The 25,311-nt window shown below is 38.6% G+C and overlaps 1 protein-coding gene across 1 annotated transcript; it reads right to left on the bottom strand.

Annotated features, from left to right (window-relative positions):
- Window positions 1-11,270: 11,270 nt before the first annotated feature.
- LOC306822909 (macrophage-stimulating protein receptor-like) lies at window positions 11,271-23,733 on the bottom strand. The gene is made up of 21 exons (XM_079342208.1): window positions 23,602-23,733; window positions 21,582-22,871; window positions 19,329-19,505; window positions 19,037-19,156; window positions 18,406-18,576; window positions 18,112-18,278; window positions 17,461-17,590; window positions 17,242-17,378; window positions 16,978-17,157; window positions 16,774-16,873; window positions 16,395-16,625; window positions 16,102-16,248; window positions 15,812-15,974; window positions 15,587-15,676; window positions 14,970-15,179; window positions 14,784-14,864; window positions 14,454-14,635; window positions 14,236-14,345; window positions 13,357-13,522; window positions 13,137-13,273; window positions 11,271-12,949 (listed from the first exon to the last, which is right to left on the bottom strand). The coding sequence occupies exons 2-21, from the start codon at window positions 22,782-22,784 to the stop codon at window positions 12,712-12,714; spliced, it is 4,140 nt and encodes a 1,379-aa protein (XP_079198334.1). The 5' UTR covers window positions 22,785-22,871; window positions 23,602-23,733; the 3' UTR covers window positions 11,271-12,711.
- Between the last annotated feature and the right edge of the window lie 1,578 nt (window positions 23,734-25,311).

Raw genomic sequence — 25,311 nt, 5'->3', positions numbered from 1 at the left:
CATGTTAAAATGATCCCTTATGTGATGTATGTCATTTGTCATTATCTGCAGTAAGGTTTTTTTTAGGTCTGTCATACAGTGGAAGCATACGCAAAAGTGGGATTTGCGTCACAAAGCTCGCAGGCAGTGCCTCACTGTGCTTCTCTGAAAGTACTCAATGCTCAGCCCAGCCTCATGTTACCATGGCTGCATCTGCTTAATCCAGCATTTGTAAGTCTATGAATGGACTCGAGTGACTCCTTCCTTCACTGTTTCAACACGTCTTGCATGGATCTGAAGACCCTCGCAGTGTACTAATTGAGGACTCTCAATAGTGCTTGAGATTTATTTGGTGTTTTTTACATGTGAGATAAAAAAGTAAAAAAACAGTCATTTAGATTTCAGTACAACCATACAGTATGTGGCTTATGAGCTACTATAGAAGCTATTTTTTGAATAGATATCCAATGTTTTCCATTCCATGCAGTTATAAATGATATCCTGCAAATGTGTGAATGGGTGATCTATCTGAAAAAATCATAAAGCAATCAAACAGCTCACTTCAGCAAAGAAGGATGAGGCATACAGTAAAATGTGCACTGTGTCAAAACACTGTAAAATCGTCCTTCTCAACTAACACTGTCTCAGACTAAGACCTGAAATGAACTAATCCTGGTGCATTTCTCTGTTCATATTTTATGAATGGATGATTGTATTTTGGAGGAAGGAAAAAAAAGTGATCGCATTGCCTGAAAAATAGCATTGTTTGAAGTAAACTGAATTTACCCCACCTCGCTCGCCACCTTTTTTTGCACTGCAGGTTTTTGCTTAGAAGTCATTTCCTCACCACAATATTTTTCTATCTCCACAATTCTGTACTCAAGCTTGTAAAAGATGAGTCAACTTATAGTTCAACTTAGTTGTCATAGAAACAGAAACCAATAGTCATGGGGTCTGGGATGGAAACCTGTGCAAGGCTGAAGGTATGAGTCTTCTCACAGACATCACTAAAGATCTTGACAGATATCACAGCATTCTTTAAAGACACAAAGAAGAAAACCTTTTACATAATTTCCCAATTAAACAATGTGACAAAAATTTCCAAGAGAGAGTAAATACTTCAATTCATTGCTGATGTGAAATACCAGAAAAGAAACAAAAAATGCTTTTCATGTACTAAAATTCACTTTGTGGTTTGTATAACAATCAAACAAGAAAATTATTTAGACAAAATTCCAAATTGTGTTTTAATTGCTCCATGAATATTCCGAGCAGACGCTCTTCTTTATCGTGGTACAAGAAATTGTTCTACAGGAGTTGAGCATGTTTTCTCTATCATGTATCAGAAACACCCTCAGCCAGGTACACTCATGCACGCAAGGACTTGGACAAACTGTGCTTTCTATGTACAAAACATTATGGAACAATAAATATCAAATAAACTAATATGTACAAGCCTACTTGAGAATGTAGTGCAGTCTGGAGTAGTGCAAAAGATGCTGAAACATACCTGAAAATAAGTGACAGTGCAGTGGCAAAAATTAAATGTCAAGTGAACTAAAAACACATTTTAATGTTCTTTTGGGATTTGAATAGACTGACTCGTTTAGAGTAAATCAGACAGTTGGAGAAGTCATGTGGATTTTGACTGTTGGTTTTTTTTCTGTGTCCAGGCTCAGCGTCACAGATGATACCCTCACACTTCGAGTAGAACATTTGGTGCTCTTTGAGGTTACCATAGAAACCACAATCACAGCAGGACCTTGTCCATAAAACGCTTATCAGCTCGTAACTACAAGTGAATGTATGAAAACAAAACAAAAAATCCATTACAAACAAATATTGATAAAGAAAAAATGAGAAGCTTGTTTGACAAAGGCCCCAACTTTTAATTCAAAAAGTAAAAAAAAAGACAAAAGCTTGTTTGTTTGTTTTTTGTAGGCTACTGCTTCTTTGTTTAGGGACAAATCAGTAGCAATAAATAAATAAAACAAGGTCCTTTTCGGGTTTCATGTCTTTGTAGTTACTGTGCTGTCTTTGCTACTGTGGAAAGGCATTTTATCTTGGGGTTCTTTGGTGCTAATTCAGAGTTTTAAGGTTGCCTTTGTGTCTGCACAAAGTATTTAACCACTTTTAATGGGACTCTTTGCCTTTATTGCTGCATGCATGCAGGCTCGAGCTGCTGATACTTAATTATTATATTTCATAAACTGTAGCAACTGTTTTTTTAAGATCAATCTTTTCCAGAAACACAGCTGACTATAGATTAATCTTTAAATGACAGAATAAGACATTACCTCATCACCAGTAACAGATGTTGTGTTTTCAGCTTATATAGAATCTAACACTCAGATCCTGTATTTAGACCTGGAATAAACTCAGTGCCATTTTCTTTATTTGAATACTTGAAGCTGTGATTGTATGGATGATGATTAACATTATTCTACTTCTTGATATCTAAACGCTCACCATCCACCTTAAATCAAACTTTAAATGCCTTCACGAGGCATTATTAACGTTCCCTATGTAACAAAGTATTAAATTAAACAAGGATGAAATGTGCAGACCTTTCAGGTAAAATGTTGCTTGCAGAGACAGTTGTGGGACTGATTCTCCTGAGAGATGTGGGTCACATTATCTCCATGAGGAAAACAAGCGCAGATGTAAATCAGTAAGTTAGAGAAAGAATAAAATGTATTCAGCGTTCCCACAGTAAAGTATTCACTTTGAGGCATATACAGTATAATAATCTCTGAATTAATCATAAGAAGGAATATGACCCAGTGTTATGAATGAATGATATCTTCATGCGTGTGTGTGTATTTCTCTTCCAAACCCATTTTATTTATTTATTACTCTGACATAAACACACACACTATGAAAAGTATGAATAGATTATAAAACATGCATAAAGCGGTTTGCTAATTTTCAACCATATCTCGCTGCCTTCCTACACACCACTGGTATCAAATGGGGGTTGTCATGGCAACAGGCTCACAAGCCACAACAGGGCTTTTGGAAGACAAACACAGATCAGTATAAAAGAAAATCTGTCTTATTCACATTTTTTTTATGTCAACAAACCTGTCCATACCCAATTAACCGAGACTAAGATGATTCAGTTTGGCTCCTCCCATTTTACGTGACACAATAACCAAATTACTTTTGATGCATTTAACACTTTGCCAATAAAAACATCTGCTATCCAGACTGAAATCGTTTTTACTTTTATTTCTGCCGTCAAAATGGACATTTTAATATGGTGTGTTTATAAGATTTCTGGGTCTTTTGGAGCCAGCCTCAAATGGACCTGCTTTTTTTCACCAATGCATTGACTTCTTTTTTCAACACCATTAAACAACTTGTTACAAAGTGCTTAATCATTACAGATTCAGGACACTTGGGCAAGCACATATTCATACCAACATTAGTCTCACAAACCAGCATACATTCAAACACAAACACAAGTAAAATGCACAGACAGACAGACCTTATAAAACAAATGCTGACCTAAAAATAGTTACCATCAGCTGTTTGAATGAAAGTACCGATTATACAGTATATACCTCTGACAATGCCATTTCAGTGAAAGGTCAACTTTTACATTAAAATACATTCACACACACACGAGACTATGCCTCTGGATAAACATGGGTTTCAGTGTTTTTCCCAAGAACACATTTTGACTGCAAGAGGGTACAGAACCATTGACATTAATATTATTGATAGTCTCTCTTTCTCTCGATTCAGTTTAGTTAATGTTTTTTAATGATCATAAAAGTCTTGTGTGAAGTCAATTGATTAAGCTTCCTTCCCTCCTGATGCTCCAAGTAATAGTACTCACTAGGTATTGAAAGTTATCACTACATTGTTCAGATTTTTCCATAGCTTAGGGTTAGTGAGAAACCAAAAACTTGAGCTCATTTGAATTTTGAGGAAGCCAAAACCATAGTTGGAACAAAATGTTAGATTGATACAGAATATCGAGTGTCCATTATGCATTAGAGAATATAGCTATATCCTTAATATATATATATATAAGGATTCCAGTTGAGAAAATAAGTCAATAAATGTTTACAGCCTTTATTTGCTGTTGAGATCACAGAACATCAGTTAATGAAAATTCTGTCTGATCCTGTCGGCCTGTCTGGAGGTTTTAATAATTAACAAAGTTACACATAGCCTCATGCAGAAATGTTCACTAATTCTCTCTTAATTTTGGAAGGCCTAAATGTTTCTGATTGTTTCTGATGTCGCTGATACGCTTTCTCTCAACATGACTTCAGTCCAACATCAACTTATTTCATAAAGTGTCCCGTGTGTTTTCTGTTTGTTCAAAAGAGTGAAGTTCAATCACTCGGCCTGGGTTTGGTGAACTTAGAAATAAAGACAGAAATTTGCTGTGTAAATTGCAACACGCCCACACCGGCAGACTTTGCTTTTAAATGGAATGAGAGCTTCTACTCCGATGGGCTTGATTCATTGATAGTATGTATTTTTATGAATTAATTCAACTTGATAAATTTGTGGATATATCTTTTAATTGTGTCAACCATGAGAGTAATCATTTTAGGTTTGTGAAGCTGTAATACATACATGTGTTAGAGATCTCATTACAGTAGCAGAGTTATATTTGGTTTGGAGCCAACTGTCTGTTGTCTGAGAGGTTTTGCTTAACATAGATGTTTGACATTTGAGTCAAGGAGATGTGTTCTTCATGCCTTATATGGAGTCAAGTAGTTGTGGGCTGTCTTTCCATCAGAATATAAGGAACACTGTGAAGAAGAATACTTTGCCAGTGATGGTGAGATCCTGGTCAGCAGCATGTTAGTGATCGTGAGATCCTGGTCAGCAGCATGTTAGTGATCATGAGATCCTGGTCAGCAGCATGTTAGTGATCGTGAGATCCTGGTCAGCAGCATGTTAGTGATCGTGAGATCCTGGTTAGCAGCATGCCAGTAACTGCAAGGTTCTGGTCATGAAGCATGTTGTCAATCATTGTGAAGTCTTGGTCAAGTATGCTTGAGTAATTGTCTGTGATGTATATTATGCAGTTATGTTATTTGACCATGGCTAAATAAAAAGATGATCCTTAGGTCTGTTTGACAATGTTCTCCTCATTCATTCAACACAGAAATAGGAACCCCCACCTTACATTCATGTTACGGCCAAAAGCCACATGCATAATCAAACAACTTAAGCCAACCTATTTCATAGTATAAATCGCTTAGCACTCTGATATGCACTGTGTAAATAGCAAAATGAAATCAGACACACCAAAATCTCATTCTACCGCTGCTTTGGACACAAACAATCACAAAGTCATTAAACAGGGACCATCGTATTTGTTAGCTGCAGATATGCTGGTCAGTCAAGTACACTCTAACTCCTTTTTGAATTTATATATCTTGACCCAATGACTTCAATTTGACTTTTTTGTCCCAGCTACTAAATAGTTTCTTGGAGTGGACAGCCTCTGCTTTGGATCTGCCCAACTCAAACTTATGATTATTAATATTGTCCTTATGTATATTATCGTCATTATTATGAATGTTAATATAATAAAATAAATGGGGTGTATGCTTAGAAAGTAGTTTATTCTGGGTTTTCTGTGCTAGAAATGGGGCTCACTTGTAACTGAGGTTGATCACCATGGTAACTTAACCTGATCATAACCTGCTCTGGAGCAGGTTATGATCAGGTTAAGAGATCAACCTCCTGCTTTCGCCACTGAAGTAAAACTCTTCAGTACATGATTTATTTAGAGGTTTAATATACTATACTGAAAAATGTTTCTTAAACAACTCTTTAATATCTACTGCAGGATTTTTTTTTTTCCTTCAGAGACTACATTTTGCCTGGTGGAGATTTGATGCATTCCTTGCCTACTCAGCACATTTTTTACCTACAATATTAACAGTTATGTTGAATTATTAATTGTTGGGCAGCTTTGGGGCGCTTAAATATAGCCAATCTGTATAACCTTAACAGCATTTTGACTCTATCTCATATCTTTATGCAGATGAGCATCCCAGTTGAACACACACATATATGGGATTGGTGTTCACTACCTCAGAATAAGTTCTTTCTTATTTAGAGAGGCAGAAGGTTATCCCCTTAATAAGTCCACCATGTTAAATCACCATTTTTGTATGGTAGCCTCAACCAGACCGTTGAAACACATACTTTGTAAAGGGCCTTTTGATACTTTTGAGCAGTAGTTAAGGAAGAATGAGGTAAGGGAGAATCAGTGGATTAGGGTTAGGGCTGGGGTTAGTTGCTTCAATCTGTTATGCAATTAAATCCCACACATTCTACCTTTCTATCTCTGAATGAGGTTACATAAGTGTGACTGAGCCAATGGTCAAATGAAAATTACACTGACAGTATTACTAACGCGACAACACTTCCAAGAAAAAAATCAAAAGCAAGGGACAACTAATGATGTATTTTCTGTCACTCAACATAGGTTAGTTCTTCATTAGATCATTCTGTGAGCCAATACAACAAGTCAACATTTCAACTTACTCTTGTCTCTGCTGTTTAAATGGTTTCTGCCAGTGTTATTTGTAAATGGAAATGGGCTGGGTCCAAAGACACAGTTGTAGTTGCTGCTTATACTCGTAGATGTGAAGACTTTAAGATTTTAAACATTTCATAACAAAGGATAAAATAGTTGAAAAAGTCTTTTATAGCGTTGGGGGGACGTAGAGGAGAGTTTTGTGTATAAACAAGACTTGGGAGGCTGTACAGGCCGCCTTTTAAACTACTACTGTTACTACTGTTTCTATTGCAGACAGCAAATTCCAAAAGCAGACTTCTATACAATAAACACCTTGACAGCTTAATATCTCATAGTGGAGGAAAGCTGTCAGTGTGCTGGATTTAAACCTATCACAAGAGTATCCTGGGCTCAGGGAAAAAACAACTATACAAAATGAATAGGAAGAGAGCTTAGCTATTGGAGCAGGATGCTAACACAACATCAAATCATTCACTGATAAACAAACACTTTGTAATCCAGAAGTACATCTGGGAAATTAAGCATGCTAATTACTATCAGTTCTGCCTTTACTATAAACCATAAATACCAACAAGCGAGCACCTCTCGGCTTATAAAGTGTTCCTTGATGTATTCTTTGAATTGGGATATGTCAATAATCACAAAAACACGAGGCACTTATAATGTTTAAACAATGAACCACACACATGCATACATATTTCAGTATGAAACGTACATATTTGTGGTTACACATGTAGTGTTACAATGACACATAGTCAGGACATAAAAACCTAGAATGAAAAATGATGAATATATTCTGTAATCAGTATTATGTGTGGTCATATTAATAACAAATCAGTACATAGAGATTCAGTATTAAGTGTGTTTTACGTGAATCTTTGCAGCAACAGGGTGGGCATGAGAAACAAATACCACTGCATATACTGATATCAAGATGGATGATGAAAATCTCTTAACAAGTACAGTTAGCTATCTGCCAGGCATGGCCTTGTGCCTCTGAAGCGCTTTCATCGCTCTGCAAATTTCTGTTTGCCTTTCAATATAATCCCATCTGTGGAGACATTCACTTAGAGCAGAGACGGGAACACACATAACACTTCTCTCCATCTGTGACCTCCCAGCTCCTCATCCTCCCTCTGAATGCACGGCAACAATGGTGAAGAGCAAGGGAGAGGGAGGAAGATTGCAGCTCTATTCAGGTAGCTACTGACGGTACACAAGCTCAAGGATACCAGTTTCAATTCAGAGAACCAAAGTGTGAGAAAGGCTAGAAACCCACTTGCAAGATATTTTGCAGAGGACGTCAGGCATTTAAGACGAAGAGGATTCAGACTATTACTTAAGAAAAATGGTGATTAAAAAGTATGATTTGATGAGGAAACAAAAGTATTATGACAGGTTTATTTTTTATTACTGATAAAACAAAAAACAGAGGATTTTTTTAAGCTAGTCATTTTGAATGTTTGAAGTATACATTTTTAGTAAAACTGTGTCTATGCTGTACATTTAAAGGTGTTCTTTACAAAATACTAACTGACAAGCTTGTCAGTGACTACTAAAATATGCACCCTTCAGTTTCAGTCTTGTATTTTTTTCCCCCTTTTCTATGCAGACTTTTCTCACCAACGCCTTGAAAAAAACTGAGAAACCTTGAGCAGAGCTGGAAAAATAAACCTCAAGACAGTGACTGCGTAGCTACCCAGCCCAGTTCAAAACACCTGCAAGAAAAGGCTCAGCTTCAGTGAATCACAGAAGTTTATTTTTCTTATTGCTTAAGCCATTTCATACCGAATGGTGCAGTGCAGAGCATCGAAAGTCACGGACGACCATGCATGCCAAAAGCTTGCTAAATGACTGTATCATTTCTGTTAAGGATGTAGATGAATCTCAGAATAATATGAACATGTCGATGGTTTTGGCGACTCCACTGTGAGTGCTAATTGGCTGTCCTAAGCAGACTTTTTTTTCTCCGATGTTCCTGATTAAACTGTGGGGAACAAATTTGCATGAGTCTTGACAGGAAGCAGCAAGCCATGTTTATTTTTTCCTTGTCCAGTTTGTCATGGATCACACAACAGCTGCTGTATAATATTTTCAGTTTTGCAGATTCCAACTAAACCCTGCTTGAAAATCAGCACAGTGTGAAATAAAAGTGTAAAATATTTATAAATATATACACTTGAAGGCAACAAAAGGAATTTTAGACAAGACTCTTTGGGGATCTGCTCTCTGCTTGTTCAGTGCAGATATTCCTCCTCACTGAGATGCTGGGGTGGTATTGAGTACTGTGTGTGTGCGTTTGAGTCAGTTTATCTATTAACCCATTCTTTGACAAGATTAAAATCATTTCTCTAAAACTCATTTTCATTTTTTTTTCCTTCAGCGACAGATGCCTTTTAAAGAGGAGTTTTTACCATGAAGATTGACTTGCTCTTCATCAGGACACCTCAGCCTGTGAAATAGTGTGTAATATTTGATGAAGGCCTTTTCTTAAGCCAGCTAATCCTTCTTGTGATGTTATTTGAGTTAAATTTAAGGCACATTAATAAGATTTTTTTTTTAAAGGGGTTTAGCTGCTATATTTTCAAGCTCACATCTTTATTCAGTAAACCTATTTGTAGATAAGCCTGTTGTAGATTGGCCTCAGCGTAAAGTGCATTAAATGACACACATGCATGCATGCATGTCGGGAAAAGTCAATTATCACTTAATGTATCTCTTGCACCTTGTAATGCATCTCTTTTAGCAGTGTAGCAACTCTAAGTGTCTTTGATTTAGCAATCAATCAATTTCTGAAGAAGATCTTCCCCATACTAAAATGTAATATTCAAATGAAAAATATCTGTCTTTATTATATCTGTTTTGAATAACTAAATGTGCAGTATTATTGCAAATATATATATATATTTACCTATATATTCCACTATTGACAGCGATAAAGGTAGTCTGTCTCTATCGTCCTTAGATGTTTTAATGTTTGGTAAGGGTCAGTTACTCAAAAGAAATTTAAGAAACTACATTTATTGCATACTGTACATAGTTTAAAGCAGACTCTAAGCTATGTCTGTTTACTACTCAAAACCTTTTGAGCTGGAATCTTTGGTTCACCTTACAGTGTATTTGTTGTTTTAATTTGACAGTAGGAGCATTCATGTTGACATCGCTGTTACAAATAACACTAACTTAATTCAATCATTAATAAGTTTGTATTGCTTTTTTGTATATCACATTAAAGCATATTTTCAGCATTTGTGTGTAGCCTACAGAATAATGAAGTTGTGTTCTTAGTTGCACTGATATTATACATCTTTAAAATACTGAATTTAGTTCTTTTATCGATTGTGCCTATCTATTATAAACTGTGATAAGTTGAAGTGACATCAACGTTTTTTACAATTCAGTGGAGGTCGCTGTGACCTCCAACCTCCCCGCCGGTCCTCTGTCATGGGTGTGAAAGGCAGGCAGGTTCAGCATTCTGTAATTACAGGTCATGCTTACAGCACTCATCCAGAACACAAAGGTTGGATGGTCCTCTCTTTATCTCTCTCTGAAAGATTTGATTTGCAAACTATACTTTTTGGGATGCTTCCTTCTAACATTACCCCCATGCTAGTCCGATCCTCTGGAGCACTTCAAACCTGGTATAATGAATGCTCCCCTATGTTCCTAGAGTTCTTTCGGGGCTTATAAGATCTGCCTTTGTTTTTTTTTCTTTTTCTTGTTTATCTTGCATTCTTTTTTGCATTTGCATCATTGTAAATGAGGGCTTCTCTCAGTCATTTTCTAAATAAAGATGTAATAGTCCAGGACATTTTGGATTTAACAACCTTTGTTCTGTGCTTTGAGAGAAACCAAATATTATGATTAAAAATATAAAATCTTTAGAAACACAAGAAAAGCAACATAAATAACCCTTCGCTGCCCACAAAGAACCCAGTTTTCATTGCATTGAATTCAATAACAGCGTTTTTGTTTGATGCTAAGTAATATTTTCATTGTAGAGCGGATTTTTACAGAGACACTGCACTGGCAAGTTTATTAAAAGATCACAACTCAAGTTGTCATTGAAAAGAATTGGAGGACAAACCTGTGCATACTTTTTTAAAGCAACTTGTTTTTATACTTCATTTGGAAGCTTTTATGAAACTAAAGTGCATCTTTTCCCCACTGTAGGCTCATGCTCACTATGTTGATTTTCTGTCTACACTGTTTTTTTTTTCAGGTTCCTCGTCTCCTTTCACATTTGCAGAATACAAATGTCTTAAAAGAACGCTGGAATAAATAAAATTCATCATCCCATTATTGAATCGGATTACACACTGTGTGCTTATGAATAATTTAAATGAAGCCAGAAACTCAAACACGATAATTGTTTCAAAGTGAAATGATTTCAGTGGTGCAAACTTCACCTCACTTTGAAATCCTTAACACCCATCTAAGCACACCCAGAGCTCATCATTAATACTGCCACCTTTTCAGAGCCTGAAGGCAAGGGGAACAAAAAACAAAGCTTTTTATAGATCTATAAATTATTCATATAGTATTACAAATGCTAGATACACAGATTTGGCAGAAGCATGCAGTTTTCAGTTGGGTTTTTAATGCAGACCTGTAACGTTGGATGTTTTTTTTTTTTTTTAATCTTTCATCCACCTGGCAGAGAACAAGAGCAGTACTGCTTCCCACATCTACCGTTGCATTCAGCATCTTTTGTCTGTTTTAAAGGCTTTGATGATAAGCTTTCATGAAGAACTACTGGACCGTCCTATACTGTAGAAATCTGCATTTTTATTAGAATACACATAGAGTTTTAATTCACAGCAAGGAAAAACAAGTGTAGGAAGACTTTTAATGTTCTTAACACAGGCAAGTACTGACAATCCTTTATTTATCTGTACAGAACTCTTCAGTGCAAATATAGATCAAAGAAAAAAAACACACGATTGTTTTGTATGAAAGGAGAGAAAAACATCAAATCTATGAATCCTCGTGGAATGCTTGATGGTCAGTAAACTATTTGTAAGCATTGTCTGTTGAAGTTTTAAAAAATCAGTGCATGAATCATGAGATCTTAGATTGGCTGGTTTTTTTTAGATAATTTAAATTAAATGCAAAAAAAAAAAAAGACATTCTGGAAACATTGCGGGACAGAACGATATGCTGACGTACGTGAAGATGATTATAGGTGTGTTGTTTGCGTAACACCTTTGTGTGGAGCTGTCTGCTGAAGAGCAGAGCGTCACTGCAGCAGAAGCAGCTAATGATTCAGGAGGAGGCATTTGTTGTCCTCTCGTGGTGATGAGTTGTACTACACTTGATTGTAAGCCTTAGCTGACGTCTGAACAGAACCGACAGCTCGATGTTTAATTCAGCGGGTGCAGAGCTTTTCAGTATCTTTGGTTCAAAATCTGAGCTGACCGAGTACTTCTGCAGGTAGATCAATTATTGCACCTGTTCAATACCACTTGTGCTGACTAAAGCTGAATATGAAGGGGAACAATCTATGAATATATCCTCAAAAAGCAGAAAAATGTGAAACTGTGTGCAAATGTTGGCCCCTGAGCACATATCAGCATTTATAACCCCCGTGTCTAACAGTCATATGATGACAACATAGTCTCATATAACTCAATATCCTAGTCTACACATATGAGAACAAAAGCCCATTTTACATTCATTTTGTTTCATTCACACTTGTGCTTTACATGTTTGAACAAATAAACATTAATTTTCGAAATGCTGTCTTTATTTTGAACTCAGAACCTAAGAAAAAAAGTTGTGAGTTCAAACCTACCCCCGCTGTCTGATGCCTTCATGTTCTTCTCATACCTGGATTGGTTGGTTCCAGTCCAGCCTCCTCCTCCGTCCAGCGTTCAAAAAAATGAAGTTAAGGTTAAGTGATAACTCCAAATTAACTACACTACTTAAATGGCTATGCATGTTTGTCTGTGAAGGCTTGGTTTTTTTCTCATCATTTTTGCTCTGATAGCTGAGAAAACTCCCTGCAGTCTTTCACATGAGTTTTGCAGCTAATGAAGAGCGCAGAACAGGCACAGGGAACTGTGTCTTTTAAATCAAAAGACCTTCCATAGGGGCTTGCAGACATTTAAAATCGGTGTGATGTTAAAATAGATCCAGGCCAAGTTGGGGTCTTTTTTGTGTGCTCTTCGCATAAAATTCCTGCCAGAGACTGATGGGGTTTGACACCTTCAGCTGGCAGCATGACACTCCATCTCCGAGTCAGAGTCTGAGGCCTCAGCCTCATCTGCAGATCCAGTCATAGAAGGGTAAGGTCTCGGCTGGTCTAAGTTAACATAGTTCGCCTTTAGACTGATGTAGTGCTCCCCCTCGAGACAGGACAGGATGTGCTGTACTTCTGAAACTAGGCTTCTGAAGCAGGGTCTGCATTCAGGCTCCGGGTCCCAGCATGCCAGCATGATAGAAAAGCTGTGGGAATGAAAAAACGGGTAAATGAGTGAAAGAGGGAAAAGTTGAAGCCATCAAATTATTTATCCAATTCGGAAGAAACTGATCCATATTAATTGTTATCATTGCTCTTGATAAAACTGAAATACTTTCAAGGCAAGATAATTGTGTGAAAACCAACAGGAGTGCGTGTATGTGTGGTTCTTACAGACTATCAGGACAAAACTGTGGTTGAGGAAGACGACGCCCCTTCAATAAGTAGTGTGTGATGTCATAGGGGTCCACATTTGGATACGGGCTAGCACCTCTCGTCAGCAGCTCCCACATTAAGATGCCATATGACCACTGGGAAAGAACAAAGTAATGTGTTGTAGATACAGAACATACTGCATAGGATGAGCGTTATTTCAGGAGGCATGTACACTCACTACATCAGACTTGGTAGTAAACTTTTGTGTCTGCAGGCTTTCGATGGCCATCCACTTCACAGGCAGCTTCACTCGTTTGTGATCCTGAATGCTGTAGTACTCTTTGTCATAGATGTCTCTGGCCATGCCGAAGTCAGCCACCTTAACTGTAAAGCATTCATCCAGCCTGAAACGAAATATAAAACACCCCTGTCAGCGACTGTTGGGCATAACTCTAACCTCATGGTGAGCACAAGAGGAGCCAGGAAAACGTTTTGCAAAATCAGGTTCTCATTAAAGATTTCCCATGAACTTGCGACATGCAGAGAGAGTAAAATATAAAGTACATTGTATTTTGTTGTCATCAGAGCAAACTGTTCTTTGTTAACCTTAATAAATGTAACTACCTGAAATAGAGATGTTTGATGATAAAGACTAAATAAAAGATCTGACAGAAAGAGGATTCCTAAAGATTTGAACAAGTACATGATCAGGATAAATAAATGTTTCTTAGTGTTTCTAGTACCTTTAACATCGGCGAACATTGATATGAAAGGTACGAAAGGAATAGTTTTCACTACATAGAAGCAGCTTGTGGCAGTTGTTTACGACGAAATCTTGTCACACCAAGCTCCTGTGAGTTATGTCGAGCAAGAAAGAATGTGAATTTGGATTTATGAACAGAGTCTCAGTGCCATGTCAAGCATTGTGACATTTTAGTCTGCACCCATCGCTTACAATAATAAACTGAAATTCATTTGCAGTTGTGAATTAGTCTTGCAATGCAAGGCCATGCAATAAGTACTGCAGTTAACAAAGTCCAAATGCATACGCACACTGTAGTATGCATTGCTTAAGTTATTAAACATGTTCAGTAATTGATTTATGATTCACACTCACATGCAGTTACGAGCAGCCAGGTCTCTGTGGACAAATTTTTTCTTGGCTAAATACTCCATACCCATTGCAACCTGAAGCCCAAAGCCAATCAGGTCTTTCACTGTTGGGTTCTGTGGAGGACAGAATGCACATTCAATAGAGCCAGAGCAGGTTAGAAGCAGTAAATTACAGCATTTAAACAAGCAAATATTAATGACCCTTCTAATCCACAAAGTTACCCTTTTGTCAGAGCGGATGAAATGACGAACATCCCCGTGCTTCATGTACGGCAGCACCACCAGAGGGAGCCCTTCTTTGGGCAGCATGATGCCGAGCAGCGACAGTATGTTTGGGTGGTGGAAACCTTTCATGATGATGCCCTCTCTGAGGAACTGGTCCACCTCCCCAAAATCTGTGATCCCTGTCAAATACAATCACTTCCTGTTATACAGTTGAATTGCCCCCCGGGGACAAAGAACGTTTTTTGAATTGAATTGAATTGAGATTGATCCAACAATCAGAAGCTCAAAAAATGAGGATCCCAGTTAATAAAAGGAGTATTTACATACTGTTTAAAGATTTCACAGCACAGTGGGTTTCTTGCTTGCTGCTGTCTATCAGGTACCCATGATAAACTGTTCCAAAGTGGCCTGCATGAGACCAAAATGTGTTTTTTATTATCATGTTGTATCATGTTATGCTCCAATATTCAAAGAGAGAAACAAACAAAGATTGAAAAAAAGCACAAGGCTGACCTTTGCCAATAATCTGATTGTCTTCGAGGCGGAGCATATCAGAAGGGATCAGGACATCTTTGACCTCCTCGAGAAGGTCAGAACTCAGACTGACCATCGAGAGACTGTCTCGTGGCATTAGCGGGATAGCCAGATGATCATAGCTGGCAGCGTACAATAGCCCGTGAAAAGCCATTCCTCCTGAGCCTGATGTTTGACTGGACAGATCGACTGGAACACACCAGTAAAAACACACATTACAAAAAAATGGATGTGCAAAGAGAAAGCATTTGTTGCAATGGAAAAAGTACCTAAACATTTCTGATCATTGGAGGCTCTCTTATTAATCCATCAACTATAATTAACAATGGAAACTAATTGTGCAAGTTTGAAAAAAAGACAAATATTTGACCCCTTTATGGTTAAGCTTATTTATCTACTTACCCCTTACTTTGTTCATATTTTTTTTCACCATTAAGCCATCAAAGAATTAAACTTTTTTTTTCTTCAACATAAAACACATTTGGCAGAAATATCAATAAATGAGCAGGGTTAGCTTGGGGTTAGAAAAGAGGATGAAACAAGACAATATTAATGCTAAAAATTTGTCTATGAATTCACTAGTTGGAATGTCCCACCTCGTCTATAGTCCCCCGTCGGTGATGTATTGTTGGCGCTGCTCATGCGATTGCTTGAAAGCATTGTTGTTAAACGATTCTCTATGTTGGCTGAAAGGATTCAAAGGACAAATTAAAATAACTTCAAAATTGGAGTTAAAAAAGAAAACAATTGTGCAGTAACATTTATAACAGATGCAAGTATTCTATATGAGTAACTATTAGTTAAAAGCTGCATTTTCTCACCTCTCTTTTTCTTCTTCAAATGCATCATCACCATTAATGCAAGGCCAGCACCTGCTACCAAAGCAGCCAGGATGCCCAGCACAATGCCCGCAATCACAGTCCCCTGGTTGGTGTCATTGTTCACTACTGTACCCACATCGTACACATCTCCATTCACAAACACCTACAGGAGTGGAACACTAGATTACTACTGTTTGCTATGAATTGACACAACATACTAGTGTGTGTGTGTGTGTGTGTGTGTGTGTGTGTGTGTATATATACTGTTTTAAAGAGGCAGTCTTTCTCACCCGGACAGGTAACCCCTCACTCGGAATAATCATGCCTTTAGGGATCCTGCAGGTGAGCTCATTTAAAAGAACCTGGGCGTTGCAGTTCACACCTGCGATGGTCATTACGATCTTCATGCATGTGCTGACTGTATTCAGTTTGCTATGCTGAAAGACATAAAGAAAGTGATATGATAATTATTTTTGCTGAAGAAACATATTGCTATTATAGCTACAAGTATTGTTAAGCTGGTAATGCAAACTGGTAGATGCATAAACACATGTTAGAGGACTGTAAGGGAGTTCAAACACACATGCAGTGAAACTTCTGTCTCTCCTGGTTTCAGATGTAGTAAACGATCATCATTTTCAAACGGAATGACATTAATATCCGGGTGGTAGTCGAAACGTCCTCTCCAGATATGATTTTTGCCATCCATGTGAATGAAAATCTCTCCGGTGTCAGACTTGTCTTCTGGCATTTCCTCAGGAAAAGCAGGGGCCCAGCACTCCATATGGGTTGCATTCTTTGTACCATTGCAGACCTGAAGAGAAATATTGTTGATATCACAAATGCTAGTTTCTTAGAAAATAAAAGCAATGCATGGATAAAGATTACCTTAAGCTTTTCGTGCTGCACACATTCACATGAATGCTGTATCTTTCATTAGTAAACTCAAAGACTGAACTCACTTGTTGAAGTGACTGCAGGTACGGAGATCTCGAAGTGTACTGAACCACAGCTGTATGTGCAGAGTCAAGATTCTGACCTTCTATCAACAGCTTGGAGCCCCTACATGAACGAACAAATGAGCGTACCATTCACAATACTTTGGTTTGGTGCACAAATGTACTTTGTATTATCATGATACAGAAATCATGGGGTCAGTGTCCTACCTTTTGAAACTGCAGGGAGGTTGTACAGAGGTTATAACGGGGTTTTTCTTATAGAGAAATGTCTTGGTGGTCTTAACTTGAAATTTGTCGATCAAGATTTTTACAGATACATTCCCCACACCTGCTGCAGCTGCTGTGTTGCAGACGATTGAGGACAGAGCTCCACTTCCCTCAGGAGCACTGAAAAGAGCAGCAGTCGTGTTTACTGAACGTGCGCGATTAGAGATATATCTGAACATAGGTAAAGGCTTCTGTGTTTCTTACCTTTGGATGTTGCACTTTTTGTCAGACAAGAAGACATCTCTCTGTATCCCAGAGTTCAGATATCGGCCTGTCAGTGTAACGGTGGTTCCTCCAAACACAGGGCCATAGTCAGGCCTAATTTCTGTTATGCTGGGCTCCTGATTACATGGAGGTGACAGGTCCAGTAGGCAACACATAGAAAACAACTGGTTTAAATGATTTATAAATGATGATTCTCACCACAAGAGAGAAGCCAGATATCTGAGCCGTGCCTTCGATGGCGTAGCGGCCCTTGACTCCCCCTTTGTGCACATCCAGAGTGATGGTGAGGTTCTCGCTCGGACTGTGCTCCTTGATCGTGCAAACCAGCCTGTATTAAAGACACAATGAGGGATGTGTTGATCAATTCTTTGGGATGAGGCTACTCCTGCGAGCCAGCAGCTTGTGTGACAGAAATGAACAGCAGCAAACGAGAAGACAGAAAAAGAACATGAGTGCTGAATAATAGTCAACAACCAGAGACATGAGAATTAATGGAGCGACTGAAATGCGTGTTCACTGCTTTAAACTCAATCAATTACAGTTTACTTCTTGTGTCCTGAAGAAGTATGAAATTACTTTTCCTCTCTCTTTTTTTTTTTATAATTGTCAAGCACGACTGTTGTTAATCACTGAACTCATGAGGGGAGGAAAAGTGGGAAAGACTAAAAGGTCCTCATAGACTTAAATCAGATCTTTCCTTAAACATATCTGACTTTTTTGAGAGGCCTGTTTGAATTCTTTTTCATTTTAAATTTTTCCGTTCATCTTCCCTGGTAATCATCTCTACTTGTGGCTTGCGGTGCCTAAAATGTCTGAAAAAAACAACAACATTGCATTTGGGCTACTTACTTTTCACTATTGCTCTTATCAGAATTAACAGTACAAGAGGTCCCTGAGCCCACTGTGATGACATGTGTTTCCCCGCTTATGGTGTTAGGAGGCATGGGAGAGCGAAACTCCCAGCCACACAGCGTCACCTCCGTCTGTCCGCCGGCAGGAGCCACTTTGGGGTAAAACTGCACAGGAAAGAGTTAACATTCAGTAAGCATGCAGGACAATCGGTGTGGCCAGTGTGACTTAATGACTCATCTTTAAAAGTTAATTCATTAGCTAATCAGTTACACTTAACACCGGCAGATCTACCTCTGTTATGACAGGCGCACAAGTGTCTTGGTTCCACTGAGAGGCACACTCATGCTGCCTCGAGCAGATTCCCGAACACCAGCCACAATTCATGAAGAGTGGCGCCTTCAAACATTCGGGGCAGGTCGTAAAATGTGTACACCCTGGTCCTGTCGTGGGCACCTTGAACATCTGGCAGGAAGAAAATAAACAAACAAACAAAAACAAGTATAAAAACACAGACCTGGCTATTGCTTGATCTGCTTGATCTCTCCCAGACACACTTTGAACAAAGGTAAGCCTTTCAAGTTGTCATGCTTCCTCTACCCGATGAATGCTTGACGGATGCAACACTTTTACTTTTTGTAGCTGTCTTCCTGTGTTAATGATGTGATTAAAAAGTGCAGAGTGTGTCACTAAGATTAAACCCACACGCTTGGTTATGTTTTCATAAACACCTCAAATCCTGTTCAGCTTATTACCCGATACACATTGTACACCTCCTGTGTTGACTGTGTATCTTTTGATTCTGATGAATACACAATGACACGAAATTGTCTGTTAGCACTATGGAGGCCCCAAACATTTAATCAATATGCTTCTGTCCTCTATCAGAACAAAAGTGCTTAAGAATAAATGCATCCAACGTTACCTTATTTCCAACGACAAAAAGAAGCGTATCTTCGGAGTATACTGCTGCGTTTCTAGACACTTCCGATCCTTCAAGAGAATAGTTGGCGAAAACAATTGGGGTGTTCACGCTGAGAATCACCTAAAACATAGATACAAAACACAGAGGTCATGTTAAAGACTTCCATTTTGGGGAACCATTTTCTTGCAGTTAACATACATAAGGCTTAAATGTGTTGTTTATCATGACCAACAAACACAACGTCTAAGATCCTTAAAATGTATCAAGACTTTATGTATGACTTTATTGCTACCTGCAGTATTCGTCCATCTGAGGTACCAAAGTGGCCAATAGTCTGATCCTCAATAGTGGTGACCAGGACAGCAGTGAAAAGGACGTCTCTCATCTGGCTGTTGAAGATGTCAAGTCTGTAGAACGGCTTCGATACCAGAGTGGGTTTGTTAATGCACATTTCATGATCCTCGGAGCTCTGCACAAGCGGGAGAAACGTGGAAAAACAAGGATGTCAGGGTTAAGGCACTAACAGGAATCGCATACATAAATCAAAGTGTAAGTATTTCCTCTGTCAGCCTCAGTGTGCATCAACGCACATATAAACAACATGCCTACACTTTTGTGGAGCGCAATAAAGACAGGGAGGCTCTCCATTCATCCATTTAAGGAGGAAGTGCTCCAGCTTTGCCTCGAGTCACAGTCAAAAGTTGTGAGAGGAACAAGGTCATAAAACAGCAGTGACCTTAGCTCAGTTTGTTGACATGTGGTCTGTTTTTGATTACAGACTGTCCGCTACTGAAACTGGGCTTTACGCACATCCACACATCAAACACACGCTGGCAGATGTGAGTGGATGAGTTGCTTTACTTAATAAGGTGGAACATATGGTAAACATTCCTCAACAAAGCAATTAAGCTGACCTGCCCCAGCACGTCTCTGTGAGTCACAAAAAGCAACATACAGTTTCTAAACAATTGTATCATACACAGCCAATTCTTAAAGTTTTTTTTAATTAAAGCCATTAATTGACTTAAAGAATGCCTCATGACAGACTCAACCATGATTAATTGATAGACCAAATCTTCATACCTTCAGTATTCCATCTATTTCCTACGCCAATAAAACACTCAAAGTCGAGGCACACTGTCCCTCCCCCTGAAATTCCAACTTTTTATCTGCAGGATTTATAACTCTGTGTTTCTTGGCACGCATTCCTGGAGGTGTACACACGGCTGTGCGAGCTCAAAGGACACAGTTTGAACTCCATGAAGGGAAACAAGACCACACCTTTATTATTAGAGCATCAGAGCAAAATGCTCTATTCAATGATGTTGCTTTAAGAGTGCGTGTTTTTAAAAGTATTTGCCCAAGCAAGCTGTCCTCTTTTTTTTCCTTTCTAGCATAGAGTTGTGGGCAATTGATAAAAAAAAAAAAAAACAAACCCTGTCACGTATCCGGCTTTTAAGCAAATCTAATCTCTGTGCTATAAACATCTTTAAGAAAGACTGAAACTTAACAGAGCAGAGAAACGATGTGGCAACGCACAGGTCACACTACTGACTCATCCACCCCTCCCAGTTCTCTCATCTGGCTCGACTCTCTCTCTCTCTCTCTCTCTCTCTCTCTCTCACACACACACATACACAGGCACACACCTTCGGCTGAGCTGCCACAGGCGAACAATATTACACTACTCACGATTTGTGTCTTTTATGATTTGTAATAGTAAAATATTGACTCTGGAGGGTTCAGAAGTGCAAGCAGTGTGATGATGGTTTTCTTTGATTGGAAATAATGTGGACGCAGGTAGACAGTCGTAGTCGCAGATAACATCCCACCATTCGTACGTGTCAATGTAGCCATGGAGACAAGCAGCGTTGCATTTTCTGTATTTTTTTCTAGAGTTTGTCTTCTTCATTATTTTGCGTATCTTGTAAAATCTAAATAATAATTTGTACAAACGTAGGAGCCAATACAGAACAGTTTAGAAAACAAGAAAGTGAGACAATGGAAACAGAGGAAAAACAAGCCCTTAGCTTATGCCCTCAAACTCTGTCATTCTCTAGGGCTGATGGCCATGAAACGGTTAACTCTAAAGCTCCAGGACACATTTTAACTTAATATTAAGCCTAGAATCGGCACTTAATAAAGACAGTGAGGAGAACTGGAGGACAGAAATGAAGGCCAGAGGAAATATTGAAGTTGCGTCTCTCAGAGCGTGAAAATGGTCCTGTGAGTGAAATCTCTGGTTTGAAGAGTGAAACAACAAACTAAACAGAACAAGTGTCTCCTCATTATTATAAAGCCCTTTAAGCTTTTCCACTGTGAAATAGCAAGTCGAGTAAAGGCTTCTTGTTCTTTTCTGATGAGCACCTTGATTTTTCTCCCCTTCCGACGATCCCTTATTGCTCAAGTCCATTTACTCTTAATGCTAAACTAGGCTGGATCGCATGCAACTTCATTACACAATGTTTGTCTGGACAGGTCATTTCCTGTCTGGGCGTACAAGGACCTTTGCTCCTCTGGCATTAAAAAAGAAAAAGTTACTCACTTCATGTGGGCAGCTCTCGCATGGCTGGAAGTGACAGAGACCTCTGGACAGCTGCTCAGAGCCTGATTTGCAGCAGTCCTCCACGCCTTTATCAATGGCTTTGTTCACTTTCGACAAAGGGAATGCGCACAGGGCTGAGTTCTTCTGAGGTTGTCCGCTCTCGTTCACCTCTGCAAACACTCCGTACAGAGCATCCTCCGTCTTGTCCAACCCCAGCTCCTCGATCAGCTTTGCTGCTGCTGGCCCAAAATATGCAGCCTGCAGCCCATTGTACACTATGATCTTCTCATCTCTTCTTCTCCTCCTGCGTTTTTGGTTGTACTTGCACTCCAGGACCACCTCCTTGTACATCCACACTTCTGGGTTTGCAATCGGCAAGCGTCCAAGACGTGTCTGGAAAGCTGAGTTGCTCCTCGTTGGGTTTTCTCTCTGCAGGGACAGAAAGTAGACGTAGGCCTTGGTGGAGAAACTGTAGATGTAGTCAATCTTGTACGTGTCCTGCAGACTCGGCAGCACTGTTAGGCCCTTGTTGATCTGCTCAAAGCCGTCTTCGGTAGATAACGGCCTCATCACTGATATTGACCTCCTGGGATACCTCTGTGCCACCTCACTATTAACAGAGGCTGCTACAAAGAAGAGCGATATGAATCCCTGTTCAACAACGGCGACTTTGGTGCCAAGTGGGCTTGCCAGGCAGTCCTCACAGCTTGTAGTTGAATTGCTGTCTTTTTTATATAAACACTTGGGCTCAGGTTTTGAAAGGCCAATCTCCATGACCTGACATATGCCATGATAAGTACTCCCACAGATGTACAAGAAGGGATTGGGAAAGACAGCAAAATCAATAATTAGAACTTTATTGTCTGTATCCACAGGATCTCCAGGATCTGCTTCGATGTCACACACCTGACAGGTTTCACAGTCAGCACTGCCAACAGGGCCAGTTTTTATGTCCCATATCTTGTCCATATTAGAATTAGTTGCCTCTATTATGTTCTGGCTAGCAACATACACCTCATTCTGTCCCAAAAACCCATTCACTGCTATGTTTTGTATGGGTTTGTCTGTTTGGAAATAAGGGAGGGAGTATTTTACGGTATAATCCACCTCCGTGCGTGGAGTAGAAGCACATGTGTGCTGTCCTGAAGCAGTCTGTGTTTGTATCCATATGCATACTGTCAGCAAGGCAGCCCAAGTGACCATCTCCACGTCACCGTCCAAAGAAGATTGAGTGCTACCTATGAGACCCTGTCCTCAAAGAGAACATTCTGGAGAAGCAGGTGGAGCTCTCTGTGGGGAAAAACACGTTTAGGAAAGCTGAGATTTAACAGACAGAGGCCAGATACTTAATTCTCAAATTCAACAGCGATCCAATGCTTATGAAGTGGAGGTGGAATATGTAAACATTTTAGCTTGTTTAAACTGAGGAAAGAGGAAAAGCTGCTGTTTTCTCTCAGGGTCTATGTGGTCATTTCTTTTCAATCTCATTGATTGATTCTAGAAGATTAATCAAATTAAGTTTATGTCTTCAACACATAAGAAATACGGCTCATTGAGCTAATGGAAAAATAAGAAGTTGAAATAGTCGAGATAAACTCTACAGTGGGCAAGACAAGACCTGCTGGAACATGTGGAGCAACTATGGAAATGTTCAGGCCTCCAACGTCAGTCATTCACAGAATAGGAGAATATCTTTAATATTGTCAAAAAGTTATAGTATAGCCTACATATATCACAATAAATGTTATGATATTTCAGTAGGGCAATGATGCTATATGTGCTCCAGGCAACTATTATTAAAGAACACTGCCAAACAAAGTCGTGAAAGTTCATGTTAAAGTGCCAATACTTAGGTAAATATGTATTTATAACTAGTTAAGTTAACAAGGCTAGTTATAAACTGGTGGGATGTGAATGCTGATGAGTTGCTCATTCATAAGCACCAATAATAACTATCTTATTTCCCCATCCACCCCAAAAAGAGAAATACAGACAAGGAATATGCTATACACCTTCTTACCTCGCTTTGTAAAGCAGTGGGATGCCGTTTTCCTCCTATCAAACAGATCCAAAATGTGAATGATTTTTTTTTTAGATTCCCGTGTTCGTAAAGCGCCTCGCAATAACCTGCAACAGCGTTCTCACCTGACAGCGCCGCGGACTCACTGCTCCACAGTTTACACAGAGACTGGACTACATCAAGCACAATGACATATAGGCCTAGACGTCTTACACTCACCTTCAAAATAAAAGCGTGCCTTAGGGACAAATCATTTAAGCTCCTAAGGGAGGAGTTTTAAAATCGTTATGAGATAAACTACAGTTCGTCCTGATCCTATATGACCTACAAAGGCAATTAATAATATGTATTATTTCTATGAAGTTATTTGCTATGCTGTTGAAAGCTGCCTCTAGGTTTAGGTGTCAGACAAGGGGATGAACAGCACAATGTCAAATATATACACACACACACACACAAAGATGTGTGACAGTTTGACTGTCTACAGAACAGATTTTTTTTGTCAATATAGACCTATTTCCAGTATGTCACAATAACATCAGCAGTCGAGCACTTCGGAAAACAACAAAGCAAGCAAAGCAAGCAAGGAGAAAAACATGGAGACGCAGTGAAGATGTAAGGGAGGAGTGTCTTTTGCAGTTGGATTGACAGCAACACAGAAAAAAACCCCTTTTCTATGGAATGCTATACTGTTGACACTTTTGGATGCATAATGGAGATGTAGATGTATTTTATGTCCTTGTGGCTGGCTATGATGGTCCTTCTCACACACACAAAAAAAACATCTCACAAATCTCAGCAATTAATCAGAATCAGAATAGGTTTTATTGCCAATAGTTTTTTATTGCCAAGAACATTGCATGTACTTGGCAATAAAAAACGATTATAATTCTGATACATGGAATTCAGATACAAGGAATTTGTCTGGTGTATTTGTGCTAAAAACAAATTAACATGGGAAATATGGCTAAAATAGCAATTACTGAATATAAAATATAAGAAACAGTTACCTGTATATAAAATATATATATATATATATATAATTTTTTTTTTTAACTATAAAGAATAATAATTAAAAAAAACACAACATGTACAAAGGGTGCATGTCCTGGACCTGAACACAAACTACAAAATGAGTTTTAGACTTTGGGTTTCTCCAACAGTTAGACTTTACGATGATGTCTGGTGTCACAGTTTAACTGGCAAATGCAAACAGTGGTGACTCATTAACCTTTGCTTCCATTCATTGATTTATTAATGCATTATCAAATGTAATAATTATTATTCAAGTTTAAAATCAACTGCTGATTTGATTATATGCACATTTACTCTATGTAGTCAAAAGAACATTTCACTTTAATGAAAATAACTAAATAGCAAGCCTGTTTTGTGATACGTTATAAAACAAACCATAATTGATGGCAACCCATTACAAAAGCTAACAATTTGCTGAACCATAAAACAGGGTTTGATCATTATGCAATAGACAGCAGAGATAATCTACATTAGTTATTATGTAGTCTCCATTATTTTTTGGATGACAACATTTATGAGAAAAAACAAAGTGTCAATTAGATTAGAAGTGTACTTGACTGGAAACCCACCATTACAGGACTTCATTTTTGCATTTTGCAAATCCATTAGGCCTACTAGTTATTAGATGTTGAGCAGTTCTACTCACTTACATCTGCTCGTTCAAAAATCCTGTTA

Source organism: Symphodus melops (assembly GCF_947650265.1).
Source record: "Symphodus melops genome assembly, chromosome: 4".
Classification (NCBI taxonomy): Eukaryota; Metazoa; Chordata; class Actinopteri; order Labriformes; family Labridae; genus Symphodus; species Symphodus melops.
This window is presented reverse-complemented; position numbering and strand designations above follow the sequence as displayed.